The sequence below is a fragment of the Magnolia sinica genome, chromosome 6 (genome assembly GCF_029962835.1).
Source record: "Magnolia sinica isolate HGM2019 chromosome 6, MsV1, whole genome shotgun sequence".
In the NCBI taxonomy this organism is placed as follows: Eukaryota; Viridiplantae; Streptophyta; class Magnoliopsida; order Magnoliales; family Magnoliaceae; genus Magnolia; species Magnolia sinica.
Window position 1 is genome coordinate 97612815 of NC_080578.1, and position 18153 is coordinate 97630967.

The window sequence follows — 18153 nt, forward strand, 5'->3', positions numbered from 1 at the left end:
AGTGAGATTTTGAAAGTGTAGATCATGTGTTTGTGAAAAATGCTGCATAGGCGAACTTAGCTCGATCTTGGCTCGAAGTCGGCTCCAATTGGCCCAAGCTATTGACCGAACCGAGTGGAGTTGGCCAATCAGGCTCGAGGACCGAGCCGAGCCGAGTTCGAGCTAGGTCAGCAAGTGGCCGAGCTTAGTTCGACTCATGTACGCCTCTACATACAAGTATGGATGAAGGGAAAATCTTGATCCCAAACTTTTGTTGTCTTATAAAGTTTTTAACGTGGTCTTTCAGTTACCACTGTTTCGTCTAGTCCACCTGCGATTTGGATATGCCTTGTTCTTGGGCACGTGCTCCAAAATCAACCGGCGAAACGAAGAAAGGATGGAACACATGTATCATGGTGGAGCCCACGGAGCGCTCATCAGTACCGACAAGGTATTGGTGGGTGGCTGCCGAGTCCGAGTCCGTTTGATGGCCACTTCCCCCGAAGTCGAAGATTTTTAGATCCTCACCCTTCACTCAATGCATCACAAAACAACGGTTGAAGTTTACAGTCTATATTCAATGAAAAAATATTTAAAGGATGGAAGCATTGAAATAATATAGTATGAAATTAATGGTTATATGTACCGATAAAAAGAGAGGCCCACCGCATAAACGGTTTAGATCACTGAAAAACGACCCAAGGAATAGCGGATACAATGCGGATGCATCCTAAAACAATACGTCAGAGACGTATGGTAATAAACCTATCTTCTTCGTCTGCGACCTCTGAAAATGATGGGATTTGATTTCTGACGGACAATACAAACGGCCTTCTCCAACCTCCATCGCTCTACTCCGCGTACTCGGGTTTTCAGTTCTAGCAAGTGGGGCCCACGGTTCAAATGATCCAGACCATTGATCAGCTGCATCTGACTGATTATGGCCCACGATCCAAATCTTTTCTCAAATCGCAAGACAGTCATCACCAGGATTGGGAGGCGAGTTTCCTACCACAGCTGTTATAGGGAGTTCCTGCAACATGAAGCCCTGCGGGGCCCACCAAGATGTCCATGAAAAATCCACTCCGTCCATCAGTTTGGCGAGCTCATCTTAGCTATTATTCTGAAAACGAGTTAGATCCAATGGTCAAATGGGCCACACCACAGGAAACAGTTGGGAAGGAAACGAACACCATTGAAACCTTCCTGGGACTCAACGTGGTGTTGATTTACTATCTAAACCGTTCATATGGTGGTTCCCACCAGGATGAAGGGAATATACAAATATCAGCCTGATCCAAAACTTCCTTGGGCCCCAATAAGCTTTCAATGGTGGTCGTTCAGTCCCCACTGTTTCTTATGGTGTGGCCCACTTGAGTCTTGGATCTGGTTAATTTTTTGGGTTCTCATCATAACATGATCTGACGAAACTGATGGACGGAGTGGATTCCCCAATCTTGGGCGTTTCTTCATTTGGGAAGGGTGGGTAGCTTTGCCGTACGGAAATTTTAATGAAATGGTCTATCAACGATGATGTGGCCCAGAAGACGAACGGTAATCCGGACCATTGAAGCAAGGGCCCCACCTATTGCACCATAAGGGAAGAATATACTTGTTAGAATCCTCGGCCGAGGATCCTGCAATTCATCTCCTTCCATTTAAAGAAAGAAAGTATAGAAGATAGATTGTTTATCTGCTCTGAGTGAGTGAGATGGAGTGGAAACAACAACAGCATTTGATGAAGAAGCTGGTATTTGCAGTGAATGGGGAGCGATTTGAGCTCTCAACTGTCGAGGATCCGTCGATTACTCTACTTGAATTCCTCAGGACGAAAACCCGCTTCAAAGGAGTCAAGCTCGGATGCGGAGAAGGTGAATTTTCTCTCTCTTTTACGTTGTTTTTGTTTTGAATGTTGGTTTAGGAAAGTAGGGAGGATTAGTCGCCGCATGTGTTTGGATGCACTATCGATTCAAATTGCAATTATTTTGGTTTTCTAAACTAGAATTTTGATGAAATTTATAATTGTCGTTAGCGTGCGTTTGGTTGTGGAAGTGAATTGAATCACGAACGATTATGTTTAGTTTAAACAAGAGGAAGCAGCACTAGTTAATTATGCTTCCTTTCATGTTCACGCAGCCCTGTCGATGTCGGGGCCATGTAAATGGTGGGCCCCACCATGAATATCACCTATCTCAAGAAATGCTCTCATCCACTCATTAGGTGGGCCACACTTGTATCCTGAGTCAGACCATGGATCATCGATTGATTTCCATGGCGTGGGCTGCCTGATGAGTGGACTGCCTGGTTTTCGTGATAGGTGATCTTCATATGGGCCTTAGTGTACATGGATAAAATATTCTAGCCAAGGGACACGTTGACGGGAAAGATGGGGTTGCTTGCTAAGTTAAGACTACAAAATTCATGTGTGATCAATTCTCCTTGTGTTTCTTTCGAGTCCCACCTGAAAGTAACATAATTGTAGTTTGGAGAAAGTCTCTCGGCATGAACAATGGGGAAGTAAATCACAATGGGACATTATCAGGCATGATGATTAGTCCAATTCACTCATCATGTGGGCCGAACTTGTATTTTGGGCCTGATCATTGTTCATTCATTGATTTTGATGATGTGGCCTACCCGATGGCTGGATCGGCCTGATTTTCATGGCAGGTCTTATTCCTGACATGGCTAACCTTTTGATGTCAAACACGAGTGATACTTGGGTAGGAAAAAGAAATAGCAGCATGGGAAAGCCTATGGTACCGAGGCAGTGATAGTTTTGTTACTTTGTTTTGAAATATGGTATTATCTGAACTAATTCCTCCTTTTCTTTTGTTTGACTCGGCATTCATGTAATGTTTCTTTAACGTGATAGATTTATTGGGTGTAGACTGTTTGATATGGCTGTCAATGGGTATTCAGGTCCGCTAGTACCCAAATGAACCAGGATGACCTGTTTAGTAGTCGGGTTGGTGTTGGGTTCATTGGTTAAGGGCTGAATCTATATAACTGGATATCTAATTGGGTACCTGAATGATATGTATGATAATAGTATACATCGTATAATATAGGTTTAATACATTGCTAATATTGACTACTAACACAGTCCCGTTCGCTCTAATTGTTTGTTTCCACTACTTCTCGTTCTGTCATTGCTGTTGCCAATTCACTTAATGGCGCATGCCAGTAATCTTCCCAACAGGTAACCAAATACAATTGGGTTTGGTTCTGGTACCTCAAAATTTGCACCATTACCCAAACTTGACAAGACCTGAACCTCACTCTCTTACTTGGGTCTGTATGCGGATGTGCCAATACCCAACTCAAGCTTGAGCCGTTAACAGCCTCAATGTTTAACACACCAAAAACCTAAATGCTTCCCTTATTCTCTTCCTTCTTTTCTTTGTTTTGTATCTTTTCTATTTTTCTTACTTTATTCAACTTGGAATCAAGGCCACTTTTTAAGGGATAAGATGGTTAATGTAAATTGAAAACACCATCTTCCCTGACTGCACGATTGGCGTCATCCTTTTTTTTTGAAAGGTAACAATTGGCGTCGTCCTTGATGTTCTAAGATTTTAAAACTCAGTTTCAAAGTGCGACTCGTCTCGGTATCAAACCAAGTCATACCACTAATACTGATACGGGTCTCATCTGATACAAGATGAGTTTCCTGAACCAATTAAAAAAAAAAAAAAGAAAGAAAGAAAGAAAGAAAAAAAAGTTTGAGACTAATTTGGTCCATATTGGTCCTGATTTGGTTTGTATCAGTCCCGACTCTGTTCATATCCATCCAACTTGGTCCATATCAGTGTGAATTGGTCTGTATCAGTTTGTAACAGTCTGACTTGGTCCATACGGTGCAACTAGTCCAATTCAGAATGAGTCAAGTCAACTCTAAATCGAGTCCCCAACTTTAACTTATATAGGTGGTCTGAATTGGACCGGTTCCCACCAAAAACGATTGAATGATATTTAAAACCATGGTATGGTCATGCTTGCTCCATTTTAGGGGAAAAAAATTGTGATTTCACTTGATATGATTTGTGTTTGCCAGGCTAGATGAATTACAAGGTTCTAGGGGTGTGTTATTTGTAATTTGGATGATTTGAAGGAGATTTCTCAGTTTTTGTTCCCATGATCATCCATTGGTGATGACTATCACTGCTCAGTTAATGTTGAATTTTATCATTGACTCGAGATATGCGAATAGATCTGTTCGACAATCATGCTCATCAGTGTGTGTTAAATATGGGCTCTTGTATCAATTATAGAACAGTTGGTGTCAACATGGAGAGTATAATTGCGTGTTTAAATAAGTGCATTTTTTATCTTTTCAGTGATGGGATGATAAAGCCTTGACATTGTTTTAGCAAGCCCATGTCGCAATTTCAATACCTCCAAATCAAAGTGAGATGTAGAAATTGTATTAAACGAGATCTCTCAGTTGTAAAGCCTTTAGGTCTCTATATATAGGAGAAATCTCTCAGTTGAAAAGCCTGTATGTCTTGATCCATTGTTTCATCGGACAGCTAAAGAATATTTTATTTCCATTGTTTTTCATTTCGGCATCGAAGAATGTATAACACCCTTGGGATACAAAAATATTGGAAACATTGGGAAATATCGTATGTGTTGGGGAATATATCTCACTATGAGGAAAACACTGGGGAAATGAAGGAATTTTTCAATGAAACTTAAGGAAATGTTAAAAGACATGATTGCACATTTAAAACTCATAAATTGTAAAAACTAGAATTGATACTAAGTTTCCTTTGTATGGGGTCTTAAACTATGTGTTGTTTGATAGAAATAAGGCAATCATATCCAAATCGAGTTTATATTAATCATAAATTATACTATACAAGTGTCAAAGTACAAACAGTACAATTTTTTAGCTACACGAAATCTATAATATAGTGCATATATATATATATATATAAATTTAAAATTATATTTATTTATTTTTTATAAACTTATTTTTCATATATGAAAAAATAAAAAAGTGTGGTTGATATGTAAATCAACCCAATGTTTTCAGTATCTTGCAATATCATCATCGATAAATCCCATGAAATATCGGTTATCCCAACTGGGCGATACAAAACCCAACTTTAATATCCATTTTTCATGGTATCATGCAATATATCGCGATATATCCACACTCCTTTATAAATTCTCAATGTATCGTGCAATATATTGATAGAAAGTGTGATATTGAAAGGGATAAAAAGAAATTTGGTGTTGTTTTCTCAGGAAAATCCTCAAAAACTCACAAAAATCATATTTTTTTTTTTCAATTTTTTTTTTTCCTAGTACATTGTAAGGTGGTTTCAGCTGGTCCACTCTAGTTTGTTAGAAGAAAATCTTCGAAATTTCTTCAAAATTGTTGTTGGAAGCTTCTTGGAACTGGATTCTAAAAGGTGCGCATTTTTGAGTTGTTGATTCTTTTTTTTTTCATTTTTATATGTTGTAAAAGGTGTCAAGTGGTGATAAATCCATAATTCGTCATGTTTTGCATGAAAAATTATGGATTTAGTGCGGAAAATTGAGGAAAATCAAAAGTTCTCAAAAATTTCCCAAATTGTTTGCAATCTTAGTGTCCAAACATGAAATCAAACATGTATATAACTTGATCTACACATTTTTGGAAATTTGGGGTTTATTTTATTTTATTTTATTTTTTTATATATGGAAAAATTATAAAGACAAAGCAAACAAAACTGCTCAATGTTAAAATATATATATATATATATATATATATATATATATATATATATATATATATATATATATATATATATATTCGAAATAAATAGGTATATTTCTAATTTTCTACTCCTTTTGCTTTTGAATGTAATGCTTGTGTTTCCATACATATCTTCTTATATTTTTAAATTTTATGAATTGACTTTGAATGCAATTGCATCAGTTCAGTTAGACAACGCATAGATTAGGACCATATACAAAGGAAACCTATTATGTGCACTTCTTTTTTGTGATTATTATTATTATTTAAAAATTTCTAAGTGTGTATTGGGTCTTTTTTAATAATCCCTGAAGTTTCATTGAAAAATTTGACCAATTTCCCAATGTTTCCCAACAATAGTGATAAATTACGCGATACAACTGATACATCCCATGCAATAACGGGTATGTATCTGTATCCCAAGGGTGCGATACATTACGCAATAACAACATGGAAAACATTGGATCAGCCAACACAATTAAATAGACACATAGATCAGTATACTTGGTTAATCAACATACTTGTTTAAAAAAATAACGTCAATGATACAATACCGCGAGACTATCAATTTTATACACATATTGCTAGCCAGCGGCAGGGGGAGAAATCTTCTGGAGAGAAGTATGCAGTTTTGCAGAGTATGCGGAAGGAATTAGATCACCATCACTCCTTCCTTGCTTCTGCAGGAGTGTTGAAGATCAAAGGGAATACTTTAAAAATCATTATATCTATGAGTAGAATAATTTCTAGTTCCAATTCTTGGTCATGATATCCTCTCACTTCTTAAAGGTGTTTGTCATCATGAAGAAAGCTGTCTCATGGAAATACAACAAATAATGGCCATGGTTCTAGAGTGATCAGTTTTAGTTTCTAATTTAGAATTGTGATTTCTCGGATGTTACTGTATGTATTTTAGCCTTTAAGGTGGATTTTTCTGAAAAGATACCATAAAGTTCTGATTCATTTCTCAAGAAGAGGATAACCTATATATAGAGAGAGGACTATGATCTTTAGGGAATACAAAATAAGGACTAGTAAATACATGATAAGAACAAATGTGAATGCAAGGTATAGTACAGTTATGGTCCATTTGGGAAACACAGAAAGAAGGTGCATATAGTCTGTATAGTGCTCTGCAGGAGTATGCATGAGGTGAACTCGCTCAGCAGTAATTTCCCAAATCTCTTACGGATTTTTATTGCTCTTGGAGTCTATCTTTATAATATGAATTTTTCAGTTTGTATTTGGAAGGGTTTGGTATATTAAGTTCTTTATAGTGATATCATTATCTTTAAAAGTTCTTCTTTTTTTTTTCAGTCTTCATGAGTGGATGGATTTTGAGCTCTGTGTTATGGTTTGGATTTAACTTGTGTAAGTTTCACTGCATGGAGAATTTGTTTAAATTGTTATTCCTTGCAATGTTAGTTAATGGTTTTTAGTTGGAATTTTCTGGATACATATATTGTAAGAGTACAAATTTCTAATATAATCTGGTTACTTTAATGGAGGACAGGTTAGGTGGATTACAGAAAAAAAATTGTGCATTAAAAGTTTTAAGTTGTATTTTTTTCCTTTCTTTATTCCCTTTTCGTTTTTTTTTTTTTTAAATTTTTTTTACTTTCAAATTTAAATTTTATTTTTTTGCAGGTGGTTGTGGAGCTTGTGTCGTTCTTTTGTCGAAGTATGATCCTATAAAAGAACAAGTTGAAGAATTTACAGTGAGTTCGTGTCTGACTCTTCTTTGCAGCATAAATGGCTGCTCAATTACAACAACTGAAGGCCTAGGGAACAGCAAAGATGGTTTCCATTCTATTCATCAGAGGTTTTCGGGTTTCCATGCTTCTCAGTGTGGTTTCTGTACTCCTGGCATGTGCATGTCTCTTTTTTCAGCACTTATTAATGCCAACAAAACTGAAAGGCCTACCCCTCCTGACGGGTTTTCCAAGATTACAGTGTCGGAAGCTGAGAAGGCTACTGCAGGCAATCTCTGTCGATGCACGGGCTATCGACCCATTGTTGATGTCTGCAAAAGTTTTGCAAATGATGTTGATATGGAGGATCTGGGTTTGAATTCCTTTTGGAAAAAGGGGGAGAATGCAAATGCAAGTAGATTACCCATTTACGGTCATGATGGGATTTGTACATTTCCTGAGTTTTTGAAAAATGAAATTAAATCATCCATGGACAGTTTTTCTCACTTTCCACTGAGTAATTCAGATGATTTGAGAAGTGCTGAAGTGGAACCCGCATTTAATTGGTACAGTCCTGTCAGTGTTGAAGAGCTTCAGAACCTATTGAAGTCTGAAGAATCTGAGGTTGAAAAACGAGTGAAACTCGTTGCTGGTAATACTGGTGCTGGTATTTGCAAGGAATACAATGACATTGATGAATACATTGATATAAGAGGAATTCCTGAGCTTCTGGTGATTAGAAGGGATAGCACGGGGATTGAAATTGGAGCTGCCGTTTCGATTTCCAAGGCAATTGAAGCACTGAAGGAAGAAGAAAATACTTTGTCTGGATCGAGAGGAAAACTGGTGTTCATGAAAATTGCTGATCATATGAATAAGGTCGCATCGCAATTCGTCCGAAATACTGCTAGTTTGGGTGGTAACTTAATCCTGGCACAAAGAAACGAGTTCCCCTCTGATATTGCTACAGTTCTTCTTGCAGCTGGTTCATCTGTCAGCATACATACAGGTTCTGAAACTGTACTGCTTAGACTAGAGGATTTTCTTAAGAGGCCTCCATGCGATTCTAGAACTCTACTTTTAAGCATTCATATCCCCATCTGGGAGCCAGTAAGAAACTCTTCCTCCAATTCCAGACTGCTGTTTGAGACCTATAGAGCTGCACCACGTCCCTTAGGAAATGCAGTGGCTTATCTTAATGCCGCTTTCTTAGCTCAGGCTTCTACCGATGAAATGTCCGAGCATGTCATTTTAGACAACCTACAATTGGCTTTTGGAGCATTTGGGACTAAACATGCCATCCGGACAAGGAAGGTTGAGGAATTTTTAGCTGGGAAACATATTACTGCAGCTGTTCTGCTTGAGGCAATTGGAATACTACGAGCAACCATGGTACCTGAAGAAGGCACTTTGATTCCTTATAGATCAAGTTTGGCTGTTGGGTTTCTTTTTGATTTTCTTCGCCCCTTTGTTGAACACTCGATGGAACCAAAGATCTCTAATGTTATCAGTGGCGCTGAAATTTTCAATGGTCACCTCAATGGACACTCAAATTCATTGGCACACAAGGCTTCTGAAAATGGTAATCATTGTGGTGATCATTTGGAGAGACCTGATTCACTATTATCAGCAAAGCAAGTGGTGGAAACCAGCCAAGAGTATCATCCGGTTGGTGAGCCTACTGAAAAAGCAGGGGCCACAATCCAAGCTTCTGGTACATTATATTGTTTCTTATCATCCACCTCTCATAATATTTTGTGCTTCATGTAAAATTGTGTAGACAGTATTCCACATTGTAGTTAGTATCAATATTTTAAACATCGACGATATCAGCTGATATATCCCACAATATATCTTGTATCCCACCTATGCGATACGAAACGGACAGGTAGTGCTGATACATCCGACATGTTTGATCCAACTAGCATTTTCAATTTTAGATCCCCTCCTTTTTTCTTTTTTCTTTTTTTGAAATTATGTTAAATTAGCATCAAATGGTTATAAATTCATTGGTTCTTCATGTTTTACATGAAAAATCATGAAGTTAAGAGCTTTGATTTTGATATCCATTGGTTCTCCATGTTTTTTTTTTTTCCCAAAAATTTCCTTCAACCAGCTGTCAATTGAGACTAATTTCGAAGTATTTAGGAGTATTTGATGAAATGATCATCACATACACTCTAATTTCGAAATTTGAGTGTAGGTGGTTCGATTTGGGGAAAATTCGAAATTTCTCCAATTTCTCCCAAATTGCTTGTAATGTTTCACTCTAAACATGAAATCAAGCATGTATGAGGACTGATCTACTCATTTGTTATGTCCTTGTCAATTTTCGAAAAATAAAATTAATTTAGGAGTGTTTGATGAAATAATCATCACATACACTTTAAATGTTATGCATTCAATTTGAATATAGTTGCATTAGTTTAGTCAAACAACACATAGCTTAGGACCCTATACAAAAGAAGCCTATTATAGATGTTATAATTTAAAAGTGTGTATTAAGGTCCTTTTTAACAATACCTGAAGTTTCAATGAAAAATTCAACTATTTCCCAATGTTTCCACATGTTTCCCAAAAAGTGTGATAAATTACCCAATACAAACGATATATTCCGTGCGATAACCGATATGTATCTGTTTCCCAAGGATGTGATACATAACGTGATGCCGATATTTCGTACACTGGTTAGGATCAAACCCTTATTTTGAAAATTTGCCTATGTTGGATGTATATGTTGGAGACATTGGTGCTTCTATTATGGAAATACTTAATTGTATTCTCTTATTTTCTGTATTATTTATAGGGAAATCTAACCCGAGCATGATGCTCTGTCTTAAATTGGGCACATGATGTGATGGTACATGATCCAGACCATTCATTGGGTGGTCCAATGTGGATGGACGGCTCTGCCCAAACCACATGGATTTTATGATCTTATATATTCATTGGTGGACCTTTTCCCATTCAATGCTGACCACTTCCCTTTTTTTTTTTTTTTTACCGTGCATAATGTTGGTCATTAATCAGATGGTTAAAACTGTGAAATCGGTAGGAACTTTCTATCGTGACCAATTCATAGAGCAATCTATTCAGCATCCTACTCATGGTAGAACCACGGTATTTGTACCCTCACGAGTAAACCATCACATTTCTCCTTCTTTGTTTGAAATCCATGGGTCCTTAAGTGAAAATCCCAGGAGACATTTGTTTTCATCTAATGTTAGAAAACTTTCATCTTCAGTAGTATATATTTCAACAGGCTGCAAAAGGTCACATGATGAAAAAAGCCTTTATCCAAGTTTGCAAGACGTGTTCTTGAATCTCATGATCAAATCATGCAGGTGAAGCAGTTTATGTAGACGACATTCCTTCTCCTAAGGACTGTCTTCATGGAGCATTCGTTCGTAGCATGAAGCCTTTGGCACGCGTAAAAGGGATTCAATTCAAGTCTACATCAGCATCTGAAAGAATCCTTACTGTTATTTCCGTCAAAGACATTCCGAGAGGAGGGATGAACATAGGATGTAAGGGTTTGGTTGTTGGTGAACCTCTATTTGCTGATGATCTTACTGAGTATGCAGGTCAACCACTTGGTTTCGTGGTAAATTAATATTTCTTCTCTCAGTTTCAGTTTCTTAATTTTAATGGGCAGTTTCTGAATTACCACATGGGATTTCCTCTCGGTAATCTTGGATATGATTTTATGGCTCATATTTTTATTTATTTTGTCTTTTTAGAGTTCCACAAATGAGGCATTGCAGTGCACTGAGCCTCAGTAATTGTACGGTTTTCTAAAGCTCCCAATCATTATACATGAGTTTGGGATCCAAACTGTTGATCTGATGGGCCCCACCATTGATGGATTGATTCCTACCAAACCTCCCAGATTTTTTTAAAACTTCAGGATAGTGATTTTTATTGTATTTTTCTCCACCACTCTATGGGCTTATATCCTCCATCTGGGAGGCCCTTGGGCCATCTCCAACTACAGTGAGAACCATCAGATCAAAGGTCTGGGTCACTGAGTCATAGACCCACATGTATGGAACTGGAAGCCTCAGAAAATTGATTATTCCTTGAGGCTCATTCTCTACAATTCCTCTTGAAAAACATAGTTAATGGAATGGCTGGTTTAGATTGCAGAAACACAAAGATATGCCGACATGGCTGCTAATCAGGCTACAGTTGATTATGACATGGAAAATCTTGATCCTCCCATTTTATCAGTAGAAGAAGCTGTTGAAAGATCCAGCTTCTTTGAGGTCCCTTCTTTCCTCAGCCCGAGCCCGAAACAGGTTGGGGATTTCTCAAAAGGAATGGCGGAAGCTGATCACAAGATTCCCTCAGCCAAGGTACTCATATAGTTCTATTTCTCTTTGCTTCCAAGATCTGAAATCCAAAACAAGACCTGGAACTCGATGAGGGTCTAAGTATCTATAGGCTCAAAACTCCAGTTAAAACTTTAAAGTACATTTCCATCTTTAAAAAGCTGACTGTGTTTCCATGCTCAATAGACTGAATTGCAATTCATTATTAAAGAAGTAGACGAAGTGGGAGCCGCACCATTTTAATTCATAATGATTACCAAACCCACACTTGCAATCAAGGCATTTCAAATTTTTGATTGAACAACGGCTAGCCTCTAGTACCATGAGAGAGAGAGAGAGAGAGAGAGAGAGAGAGAGAGAGAGATGTTCATCTAGGGCATCCATCTTATGGGCCCCACTATGCAGTTAATCTAGCCCAAAAATAAGGCTGGTCAAAGCATGAGGTGAGCCACATGTACAGAAAACAGTGGATGGTTAAAAAATTGCAATGGTGCACATTCAACCTACATGTGTGGCCTGCCTGATGAATGGAGCAGCCTGAAATTTGGCCAGGCCATCTAGAAGGTGGGGGCCATCTGATTCATGGTTTGGATGTCCCACATACTTGCCAGTTCAGTACTGTAGCCACGCATAGATGTGCATCATGCGTTTGGGCTCATGGAAATCTCTGGTAAAAGAAGCTACTAAGTTGTTTATAAACATGTTACTGAAGACCAACTAATATGCAGTGATGGTTTTCAGATTGAACTTGGGTCTCAATACTACTTCTATATGGAGACACAAACAGCACTTGCAATACCTGACGAAGATAACTGCATTGTCGTCTATAGTTCGACTCAGTGCCCTGAGAATGCACAAGTGGTCATCTCGAAATGCCTCGGCATCCCTCACCATAATGTCCGTGTGATTACAAGAAGGGTTGGTGGTGGATTTGGTGGGAAGGGGCGAAGATCATTACCGGTGAGTATCAATTTTGTATAATTTTCAGTGGGCAAGAAATTTCTAGAATTGGATTTTACAAATATGTCATTTTTTTCCTCGATGTCGAGAGATCCAAATCCACAAATTTTCAGAGCTAAACTGAAAAAATTGGGTAATGCATAGGATTATGACTGGTGTTTTGTAAATAAGCAATAAAGGCATTTGTTTGCATGAGCTTCTCCAAAATGGTCAATCCAACAAATTTTGCTCTACATCCGTTCCATGGATATTCATGAGATTAAGATTTCAAACAGTATCTCCCACACTAAGCAATGGGCTGCATATCTGCAAGATCCTAGCTGTTCAGCTGGCAGGCCTTGCATGTATTATTGTGGCCCAAAAATTATGCTGATTCTGGTGACCTGGGGTGGGTTATGTCTAGTGTTTTAAATATCGACGATATCGGCCGATATATCCCACGATATATCTTATATCCCACCTGTGCGATACGAAACGCAGAAGTAGTGGGATATATCCCACATGTTTGATCTGGTGAGCATTTTTTTTTATATTTCCATTCATTTTTTTTTTCTAGTAAATTATGTTAAATCAGTGTGAAATTGTTACAAATCAATGATTTTTCATGTTTTTCATGAAAAATCATGGATTGGGAGCTTCGATTTTGAGATTTGGAGGAAAATGACCGAGTTGTGGAAAATTGAAAAAAAAATAAAAATTTCCAATTTCTCGCAAATCAGTTGCAATCTGTATGTCCAAAAATAAAATCAAACATGTACGTAACTTGATCTAGTGATTCTTCTTTTGCTTTTTAATGTATTGCTTGCGTTTTCACACGTCTTCCATTTATAAATTATATGAGTAAACTTTGAATATACTTGCATCAATTCAGTTAGACAACGCATAGATTAGGACCCCATACAAAGAAAACCTATTATGTACACTTGTTTTTTTGTAATGTTTTGATTTGTAAGTGTGTATTGATGTCTTTTTTAACAATCACTGAAATGTCATTGAAAAATTCCACAATTTCCAATATTTCCCCATGTTTCCAACAACAACGATACATTATGTGATACAACCGATATATCCCATGCAATAACTGATACATATCTGTATCCTAAGGGTGCGATACGTAACACGATACCGATATTTCGAACGCTGGTTATGTCTACCCCCAAACTTTCCAACCCTCCAATTCTTCCCGCACATTTGTCCACTTGATGACCAAAATGACCTAAAATTTGGGCTATAGGCCAGCATAGTGTTCGCCACCAGATATAGACTGGATCTCGCACATGCACATCATATGGACATGTCCTGGTAGAGTATATTTAAAATCCTAGTCCCATGAGGCATTCCTCTTTTATCGCAAATGATACAATTAGGTTAAGAATGATTTTTTTTTTGGTTCCCGTCATGACCTCACAATCAACAGACTCGTGCAATGTTCAGGTTGCAACTGCATGTGCACTTGCAGCATACAAGTTACGCCGTCCTGTTCGTGCTTACTTGGATCGCAAGACTGACATGATAATGTCAGGAGGACGGCATCCAATGAAGATAAACTACACTGTGGGTTTCAAATCCGATGGGAAGATTACAGCTCTACACACCGATATATTAATCGATGCAGGGTTTTCTGAAGATGTAAGCCCAATCATTCCAATGAAAGTTATCGATGCACTGAAGAAGTACAACTGGGGAGCTTTCTCTTTCGATATTAAGCTGTGCAAGACAAATTTTTCAAGCAAGTCAGCCATGCGGGGTCCGGGAGAGGTACAGGGTTCTTTTATCGCTGAAGCCATAATCGAGCATGTTGCGTCAACTCTTTGTATGGAAGCTGATTCTGTTAGGAAAAAGAATCTGCACACGTTCGAAAGCCTAAAGCTATTTTATGAAGGTAGCGAAGGAGAACGTGCCGAGTATACCTTACCTTCGATTTTGGATAAGTTGGTTTTAACTTCAAGCTTTCACCACAGGGCAGAAATGATCAAGCAGTTCAATGGTTGTAACAAATGGAGGAAACGGGGAATTAGTTGCATACCTGCCATGTATGGGGTGGCAGTGAGGCCAACGCCTGGGAAGGTGAGTGTTCTTAATGATGGTTCAATTGTCGTTGAAGTCGGAGGGATTGAGTTAGGACAGGGGCTCTGGACGAAAGTGAACCAAGTGACAGCGTTTGCTCTTGGTCGGTTGTGGAGTGATGGAAGTCAAGACCTTTTGGAGCGAGTGCGGGTCATTCAGGCCGATACGTTGAGTTTGGTACAAGGGGGAATCACTGCAGGCAGCACCACATCTGAATCAAGCTGTGAAGCGGTTCGGCTTGCTTGTGATATGTTGGTGGAAAGGCTTATGCCTCTCAAGCAAAGGCTGCAAGAGCAAACCAGTGCACTTTCATGGGACAATCTAATCCTCCAGGTGATGATTCAAAATTCTGAAACTCAATGCAATTGTTTCATTTTGTGGTTTCTCTTTTGCATATAAATAGTTAAAATAAACTATTAAACTGATAATTTTATATACTTAAATTTATGAATGTGTTGGAAAGTCTGACTTTTAAAGATAACATGTCCTACACCCTTCATCAGTTTCCAACACTAAATTCTAAATCCGTAAGTTAGCTGGAGTAGTATTGAGAGAATTACTTCTCCATGACAGCTCAATATCTCCTTAAATTTTTTTCTTCATTTTCTGCAACAGTGTTTCCTAGTATGACTCAGGGATGGAATGAGAGGACAAGGCTGGGAAAATCTTTGAGAAGTGGGAGATAAGCATTGGAGAGAGACATATTTGGAGATAGGATAATTGGAATACACACACTTACCTTTTCTCAAGGCAATAGGACCATTACACCTATCTGCAAAATTCACTGGATCACTAGGCTTAGAAGAAGATATATTGTATGGCATATCGTGAGTGGCTGCGCTATTTCCTTGTTTTCATCGTGAGTAGACTTTCAACCGAGGCACGGTAATAATGGATGAGTCAACAATAAAGGGCAAAGATGACATTATGTCTTCTTCAATTGCAATAGGTACAGACGTAGCTTCCATGTCAAGAGATTTACTATCCATTGAGAAAAAAGAGAGTGGACTAAAAAAAAGTAACATCTACAAATTCATGTTGTCTTTGAATTGAAGGATTGTGTTCAGGAGTTCCTAAGAAAAACACATTAGTGGCTCTAAGATCTAATTTGGCATCCTCCGATTCCAATTGATAAACAAAACAATCACATCCAAAAACTTTGGAGGCAAAGGAAATAACAGAGTATCTGAAAACAAAACTTCATGAGGTAATTGACCCATTAAAAAAGACGATCTATTCAATTTATTGGAAAATATGTCATGACTACTGTATCATTTCAAAAATTCTTGAGAACATCCATGTGAATTAATAAAACACAAATCACCTCAAGTTGGCGACAATTTTTCCTTTCTATAAACACCATCTCATTGTGGGGGTGTGGGCACACGAAGTTTGATGTAGTATACTTATTTATTTTTTTTAAAATACCGACTAAAGGATTAAGACATATATTCATTAGCATTATTTGAATAAAACACAGACATTGCCTGTTTGATTTTTGGGCTCAATTGTAATTACCATGTAAATGGGCAATAATTATTTACCTAGGTAATTACCACAATTTTCCCAATGTAGATGTGACAACTTACTTTTTTAACACTTAAATCGAGAAATTTACAAAATCAATGTGGGGCCCATCGTGATGTATGTGACTTATCCACACCGCTCATTTGTTATGTCAACTAAATTTAGGGCATGAGCAAAAAAATGAGGCAGATCCAAAGCTCAAGTAGAACACACCACAAGAAGCAACAAGAATCAAATGCCTACTACTAAAAACTTCTTGGGGCCCTTAAAAGTTTAGAATCAAGTTGATATTTGTGTTTTCCCCTTATCCATGTTCGTGTGACCCTATGAATGGGTTAGATGATGAAAAAACCTCAATTTAGGCCCAGTGAAGGAAACAACTTTCAACGGTGGACGAATTAAGGCCATTGTTTACCTTTGTGTGGGCCATTTGAGTGTTGGATCTGCCTAATTTTTCGGCTCATGCCCCAAAATGTTCTAATAAAATGGATTAACGGTGTGGATAGATCATATACATTACGGTGGGGTCCACAGATTTAAGTCAACACTTTTGTATCGATTTTCGAGGTGGAATTACTCTCACATTTTCAAACTAGGTGAAAAAGTAATAATTACTTATTTACTAGGATTTACTTGGATCATGGAAAATCAAACAGGCCCTTGAATGAAATTGATTTTGTAATTCCCTATGAAAGGTCTTAAAAATAGAAAATAGTTTAAATTTGTCTGTCATTAAATAATCCAAGTCATTCATAAAAAATCATCAATAAATGCAACTTATACCATGACATAATAGAAATTCTAACCGGTCCCCAAACATCTGAATGAACTAAGGAGAAAGGAACTAAACTACTTTTTTCCATACATGGTAGAAAAGTAACACGGTGATGTTTACTCAACTCACATACTTCACACTTTAAAACTAACTCTGATAACAAAGAAATGGTAATTGATTCGAATGAACTAAAGAGAAAGGAACAAAATATACTTTTCCGTACATGGTAGAAAAGTAACACGATGATGTTTGCTGAACTCAAAGAAATAACTAGTTTGAGAATCTTCAAGGGCAGATGACCGAAACAGTAGTGCCACTGATAAGGAGAGATGTCCTTTTTGCGTTGTTGTGCCAACAACATCACGATCAAGATGGTGTAACCCATCATGTTCATGTCCTCCACCAATTCCCTTCTTTATCTTTAGATCTTGGAATACACAATGTTAAGGATGTTAGTGAACTTGCTAACAAACAAATAACTTAAAGGAAATTTACGGACATAAACAGATGATAGTGAAAGGGAAGAGCTTGGAAGAACCGTACCCATGCCACATATGTTGGACTGGGTACCATCTGCCAAATTAATATATGAACCCGTTATTGATGTATTAAGTGAGGAAAACACACTAAGACACGCCAGTTATATGGTCAGATGCTCTAAAATCAATAACTATGGAGCAAGGGGCTCTTAGATCCTAATCAAGAGATACTTGAGGTCACGAATGTAATCGTAGGAGTGGACGTAGCAGCAAGAGTAGGCTGGTTCTAAAGATTTTTAAAAACTTGGAATATTCTTCTTGAGCAAGGTATTCCGCATGGGTAACGGTGGCCATAATGGTCACCAATATGGGTATCGGCCGTAACGGCCGATACGAGGGCGTAACAACCATTATGACCCTTGTAACGGTTGAAAATTTTCTTTTACCTGAAAATTTCTGAAAAAATATCTATAAAATCCAGAATAATGTAAATATTCCAAATATGTGTTCATTTTTTGTTTTGAACATGCTTATGGTAGTTTAATGGTCCACTCTTTGGTGAGTGTGTTGTATCGGGTTGTCGAGTGAATTTCTC

The 18153-nt window shown here is 37.8% G+C and overlaps 1 protein-coding gene across 4 annotated transcripts in view; it reads left to right on the forward strand.

Moving 5' to 3' along the window:
- Window positions 1-1594: 1594 nt before the first annotated feature.
- The window catches only part of LOC131249196 (indole-3-acetaldehyde oxidase-like), a 40625-nt gene continuing 24066 nt past the window's right edge, over window positions 1595-18153 (forward strand). Inside the window, exons 1-6 of one of the 4 annotated variants that reach the window (XR_009172707.1) lie at window positions 1595-1850; window positions 7376-9133; window positions 10764-11023; window positions 11559-11774; window positions 12492-12710; window positions 14145-15110. Coding sequence is in view for 3 of the 4 variants with exons in the window: in XM_058249813.1 (XP_058105796.1) it covers window positions 1691-1850; window positions 7376-9133; window positions 10764-11023; window positions 11559-11774; window positions 12492-12710; window positions 14145-15110 (3579 nt within the window). In the remaining variant the exon portion in view is untranslated. The remainder of the gene's footprint in view (window positions 1851-7375; window positions 9134-10763; window positions 11024-11558; window positions 11775-12491; window positions 12711-14144; window positions 15111-18153) is intronic. The other 3 variants (XM_058249813.1, XM_058249814.1, XM_058249812.1) reach the window with 3 other exon arrangements.